The sequence below is a fragment of the Otolemur garnettii genome, unplaced genomic scaffold, assembly GCF_000181295.1.
Source record: "Otolemur garnettii isolate 467f Iridium unplaced genomic scaffold, OtoGar3 scaffold00034, whole genome shotgun sequence".
Classification (NCBI taxonomy): Eukaryota; Metazoa; Chordata; class Mammalia; order Primates; family Galagidae; genus Otolemur; species Otolemur garnettii.
This window is the reverse complement of record NW_003852429.1, coordinates 1,602,931-1,609,531: the sequence shown is the minus strand read 5'-3', so window position 1 is coordinate 1,609,531 and position 6,601 is coordinate 1,602,931. Positions and strand designations below refer to the sequence as shown.

General features: G+C 40.7%; 1 protein-coding gene across 1 annotated transcript in view; it reads right to left on the bottom strand.

Annotated features, from left to right (window-relative positions):
- GPC5 (glypican 5) overlaps positions 1–3,368 on the bottom strand; it is a 639,568-nt gene extending 636,200 nt beyond the window's left edge. The window contains exon 1 of the mRNA XM_003789621.1: positions 3,206–3,368. Within this exon, the coding sequence (XP_003789669.1) occupies positions 3,206–3,368 (163 nt within the window). The remainder of the gene's footprint in view (positions 1–3,205) is intronic.
- Between the last annotated feature and the right edge of the window lie 3,233 nt (positions 3,369–6,601).

Sequence of the window (6,601 nt, the reverse complement as noted above, 5' to 3'; positions counted from 1 at the left end):
AGGTGGCAGGTTCAAACCCAGCCCTGGCCAAAACTGCAAAAAAAAAAAAAAAAAAAAAAAAAATTCATTTTGCCCAATGAGTTTATTTTTATTATTCCATTTATAGCCAAAAGCTATCAAGGACAGTTACCTTTTGCAAGATAACTTGATATGGACAATATACTTGATACAGAACTTGATAGAAAGTTCATACTCAACAAACATCAACATCAACCTTTCAAAAATAAGTTGTTACGTAAATTATGTGAATGTAATCCTGGATTTTTTATAAACTTCCCTTTTTGTATTATCCTCTAAAATTGGAAATAATATATGTATGAATCGTGCATATATGAAGAGAATTGTCCCCTCTCCTCAATAAATACAAAGAAAATGAATGGACCTTTAAAAGACACTTCACTAATAGTTCTTTTCTGAATAAAATAAACAAGAGCAAAGGGCACCTTGACTACTACTAAGGAAATAAAATCAGAACACAGGGAAATCTGTAATTCTAATCACATTTACACCTTCTCTCCTTTTTTACATTTCTCATCCAAACATCCTTAGGAGCTCAATAGGCTTAATAGAATTGGAGCAGGGCAGAGAACAAAGGTGAGGGGAATCTGAGAAACAGTCTAAATGGCTGTTCTCACCATTTGAACAATTACAAATTGCCTAACATTTTTTGAAGTAAAAGTCGGAAACCTAAGAAACTTTAACAAATTATTCTATCTGCTTAGATGATAAGAATAGCATTTTGGCTAGTCATCTCAACAATTAACCACTGTGGACGAGAAATGCAAGAAAGCACTAAAAAAAAAAATACTTCCAAGGAAAACAAATATCAAATGTATTATCCCTGGTTAATGAAAAGCTATGTGCTAAATGAATCCATTTGGTACAAATCCTATTAAAATTTGTATTTTCATGTAGAAATGACTACTTACATATTACCTATGTTTTCTATGGAGAGTGTGGATAATTTTTAGAAAATAAGATCCCCAACTACTATACTTAATCATGTGAAATGTTTAGATAGGATATAAATACAAAAGTAAAGAAAAACACTTACGAAGCATGTGGTATGTGTGGTTTACTCAATATGGGAATGAGAAATTTTTTTTTAGTGAGAAGAGAGAAATCAATGTTAAAAGAAACAGTTTAATGTTTTGTTGAATTATTCAAATAAGAGAGTGACCAACAATACAAAGATAAGAAAACTTCAGAATTATATCAAATCCATGCATGGATCCCTTTTATTTGGTAAGTCTAAATAAAAATGATACTGTTGTGTGACTTTTTAAGTGAAAATAATCAAAGAAAATTAGCATTTCTTTTTCATCAGACCACAGATGTCTCTAAGCTCTTACGTTACAGGCTTCTGGGAGTCCTCCATCACCATACGCCACAGATAAATAAAAATGGGGAAACAATCCAGAAGGACGTAGATTATTCTCATCCTCATAATTGGGGGGGGCTTATGCATATCAAATGCAAATAATTACAGTCATTTCTTTGTAGAGCAGAGCCTCAGTTTTCCCTTACATTCTGGTAAAACTCTATTTCAATAACTGATACTCTGGAATGTTCCTCTTCAAAAGAACTCATACACACAAGGTTCTACAAACGCTAACATCTAGTCAATGTGCTGCAGTCAGCAGGTATCAGAAATACTGTGATATGAGGGGTGGGGTTGAAATGAAGGCCTCACTAGAGAGCTGTGAACTTGCACCGGACATAGAAGCAGCAAAAGTTATTTGGAGGAGCAAAATCTAACAATTCAAGGGAAGATGTCAGAGCTCAACAACCTACAACAACCCTTATACACAAACCCACTTTAGTTTGATCAGCAGCTGACACATCAAGATTATTTCTTAAGGACAAGAATGCAGTAAAATAAGAAATCATAGATCTTTAACGGGGTATTTTGTTTGAACCCAGAAGAATTGCCCCAAACCAAGAATGTCAACTATGTTTCAAAAGCAGTATAGAAAAAAACAAAAACCTAGTATTGAACAGATATTCAAGTAAATATTTGTGTCTGTTTAAGACTGGTCATGTAAACTCAAAGTAGTCAATGTTCCCAAATCCCCAGATTTTCTTCTTAGGGTAACTTGAAGTTAAGTTCACAACCACAAGGCCATGAAGAAAAGCTGCTACAGCTCAGCAGTGCTAAGAGCAAGTTCTCCACCCAGGGAACTCAGGCAGAGAATGGATTTTAGACTCAAGCATCTTCCACAGTTCTTTATTCAGCCAGTAACCTCGCAGATCCTCTGTGTTAGCTCCATAGTCAAAGAGGCATTGTTCCCAACGATCTTACTTAGTCCAGACACCTGCTGTTGTGTTTGACCATTAAGATTTAACCTTACAGACAGAACATACACTAGAAATCCTTCCAGTAGAAGAAAATCTGTGTGGTGGGGATAAGGAGCAGGGTATGAAAGCACGGGCAAAATGTACTTACAAGAAGCATGATTTACACTGGCAGAGACTTCTTTCCTTTTGATTTTCTAGTATAACTCATCCATGTTAAGTGGCTTCCCAATACGTTCAATTAGATCGCCTGTTGCCATAACATCTTTGTGAAACCACCTTGTGGTTCTGCGAGACACACTGGCCAGTTGGGGTTTCTGCAAAGAGGAATTGGTGCCAGGGTCCGGAACTGCAGCTAAGGGTCAAGTCTCAGTGGATGTACAGGCTCGGAGTGCCAATTACAGGGGAGACCGATTGCCCTTGTTAGTGCCCCAATCCCCGTAAAGACTAACGCAGCTGTGTTTTAAATATCATACTTGGGGCAACCAAACCGATTCCTTCCACCTTGTGAGAAAGCAGCAAGTCAAAAACATCCGGCGGGACACTGATGAATTCCCACTCGGAACAGAAATGCAATCAGGCTGCGATGTCCCCAGACGTCTGCTTCACCAGCTCTTTCCAACTCATCATCCGAAACTAAAGGAGCCCAAGCGGGAAGCAAATGCCCAGAACTGGGCTCAGCCACAGGCATAGTTAGGGAGTCCCCGCAGCTGACCCGAGCTATGCTCAGGATGTGCACAGCGAGCATCCCCACAGGCCTCACCGGGATTCACCTGGCGTGCCTGGAGAGCCTCAAAGGTTATCTTCCCACGAAGCGCCACCGAGGAGAGCCCCGGGGAGCGCAGACTGCGCTCAGACGTCCCCGCACCGCGCCCGCGCTCATGCCCTGCGCCAGCCAGCCGCGCCTTACCTGCCCGCGGCGAATCCGGCAGCCCCTTGACAGCTCCAACGAGCCGCCACTGGAAAAGTTTCCGAACTTCTTCGCAGTTCTGTATGCCCTCGCTCCGAGCAGAACCAACGAGAGCCAAGAGGAGGAGACAGCGAAAGCCCACCGGCCAGCTCTGTACGTCCATCACTGGTACCCTGGTCTCTCCTGCCCCCTCAGCGGACCACACTCTCCCCGCGCGCCCTGAGCCGCAGGCGCTGGAAGAGCTTCGGCGGCCGAGGTCTCCGCGGGATGCGATCTGCCGGCGGGCGTTTCGGGACGGCGCTCGCACACTCGATTCACCTGGGAACACTTGGCTTTCTCTGGGAGAGGCCGGAGGCTGAGAGTTTTCGGGCTGACTGCTGCCCAGTCTTCTTCCGAGACCAAGGCGAGTTGTTGCTTCGCAGGCGAAGAAAACGGCTGGAGTCCCCCGGAGCCCGCGAGCATCCGGCTCCGGCCACTGCCGCAGCAGCCTCCGGGCCCCGCTCGCAGCCACAGACCTGGCAAGGGCTGGTCCGCCGCGCTCCGCGGGAAAGCCCCGCCCTCGCCAGGCCCCGCCCCCGGCGCACAGCCAGGCTCCGCCCCCGCCGAGAAGCTGTCAGCGCCCGGGCTCACAGCTGGAGAGAGCAAAGCAGCATCACCCGCAAAGAAACACAACGAAACCCGCACCTCACTCGCCTAATCCGTTCTGGGGAACAGTCGCCTGATAAAAAGAGGAGACTATATGAAGAAGATCAGAGACGACAAGAGATGAGAAGCACCAACAGTAACTAAAATGAAATATTTCTCTGTATAATCAAAGCCTCAACACAGAAAATTTGTATTCAAATGACCTGAAATGGGATCTGAGTACAATATAAAAGCAAAAACTATAGTAAAGACCCCATTGAGAATTGATAACACTTAACTTTTTAAAAGTGTACATGAAAAGTTATTTTAGTTGCTTTGTGTTACTGACTTGAAACATTTTTCTATAACATTACAATTTTCTGGATTAATTTCATAATTAATAATTATGTTATCACATTCTTATTAACACAGTGAAGTCCAGTTCATTCTCTTATCTATCAACTTGGAGCACCATATTTTATTTCAGGACTTTGATCTATAGGGACCCTTCTGAGCTTAACCGCTTTAGGAATTTATGACATTTGCCTAACAACAACTCAGGTACAAATGTTCAGAGGAGTTTCTCATAAGGAAGATAGGAAAATGAAGACTTTAAGCAATGTAAATGAATTTTGTCAGTTTACAAAATCATAAACCAAAACCATAAACCAAAGGGCAAGATGCATTTTGTAAATGTGATTGACTAAGGCCATGTAGTTTCAATAGTCTCCATAAATCTACAGCCACCTGAAGAGAGTACCTTCCTGCAAAACAAAACTATTGTAGTTAAAAGCACCAGGGAGTAGAAAATATACAAATGCCTTAACCGCTTTAAGGGAATATCATCTCAAATTTAAATCCTTGCCAAGATACAGCAAGGATTCTCCATCTCTGGGTGAAGTGTCATGGGACTTTTAATGACCATTTGATATGAGAGACAGCACTTTCAGCAGCGGATTGCTTGCTGTAAAACCATCTCAGAGCAACAGCTGAGACACTGCTTTGGAGTGAAATAGTGCTACCTGCCTTTTGACATCAATTTCTTAAATACTAGATTTTTTTAAAAGAAGCTCTCCTATGAGAATTTAAAAAGAAAAATAGCTGGTTTTAAATTCTAGGCCTTTAAGCAAAGCTTTTACATGTATCCCAGAAAAAGAAAAAAAAAATCTTCATGACTCTCTTCTGCTCTAGGCACCAAGCATGGAAAGACTGCCTGAACATCAGCTATATCCAAGCACAAAAACAAGAATGACCATGAGAATATAATAGTGCTTATGTGTCAGATAACATTCTCAGTGCCTTATGGGCACAAATTCATTTGATCTTCAGAGCAACCCTATAAAGTAGTTACTATTGTTACCATTGTTTTACACGGGAGGAAACAGACACAAAGAGATGAAGTGACTTGCCCAGTGCCGATGGTAAGTCATAGAGCCAAGAATCAAACCCAGGCATCCAAATCCAGCGCCCGTGCTCTTCAGCACAGGCTCTCCTCCTCCACTCGCCATCCCACAGAACCCACTGGCTTACATTCACAAACACCAAAGTCATTTATCAGAGTTTTTACTAGTAAATATATATATTGTCTACATATATAACTTTATTCTAGCAGGATCCTTTATATGTTAATATTAAGGCTAATAAATTCCCAGGTCTTCCGAAAACTTCTTCATTCTTACCACTATCTCTTCTAGATCAAAGAATTTATACTGTCAGAATAAAACTACAAATGCAACTGAGAAGTATTAATAGTTCAGTAAAAACTCATCAACTAACAAATATTGATTGACCATATCTAATACGTATTTTTTTAAACTACTATGCTAGGTATAACAGAAGTTACAGAGACATGTAAGCAGGGTTTTCTGTGATTTTGTAATTTATTTCAACAAAACATTAGGTGGGAGGTTATGTATAGAAATGGAGCAGGATCTGAAGAGAAAATAAGTATGTTTAGTCTGTATAAAATATCTCCATTAACAAATAACTTTTGTTTCTAGCTTTTATCCTCAACTGCTATTAACATGGATGAGCCAACATGTAATTTGGAAGGGGCTTCTTTCCCTCTCAGCTGTGAAGCTTCAAGACCAAGTTCCCTCGTTCCGTCTAGAATACTATCCCATGAACATTCTAGAGCATCCTATACAAACTGTAATATAACTAACCTTTATACAGTTTACTGGTAAAAATTAAAAATGAAGCTACGGATGAATTTCCACAGTCTGATAGATATAATGCCTCATTTTGCAAAAGCTATTCAATAAACATTTATTGAATGTCTTTTGTGTAATAGGCATTACACACTTTGCTTTCACAATATCAATAACCTTAGATAAGAGAATCTTTAAATAGTCATTATCTAAAATAAACCTTGGTAATCTTCTAAATGCAAAACTTCCCTAACACTTGTAGGTATCTGTTTATGGTTTGTCAACTCAGGACCTTGTAGAGAAAAATGAGAAATGTCCAGTATGTTTCCAGGATATCCAACCTTTTGACTTCTCTGTGCCACATTCGAAGAGTTGTCTTGGGGCACACATTAAATACACAAACAATAACAAAAGCTGATGAGCAAACAAAAAAGGTCTGTGCGTAATTTTTGTGATATCCGCCACCACAGATAAGCAAAAAAGTTCTCAAATAATCCATGTGTAACCCACATGCTGTGAGTTGGACGCCCCTCAGTGGTAGTCTTAGTGATTATCTCAGCATCTTCTACCCTATTCCTTTAGGCTAGGAATGACCACTGGTTAGCACACTCTTAAAAGCTGA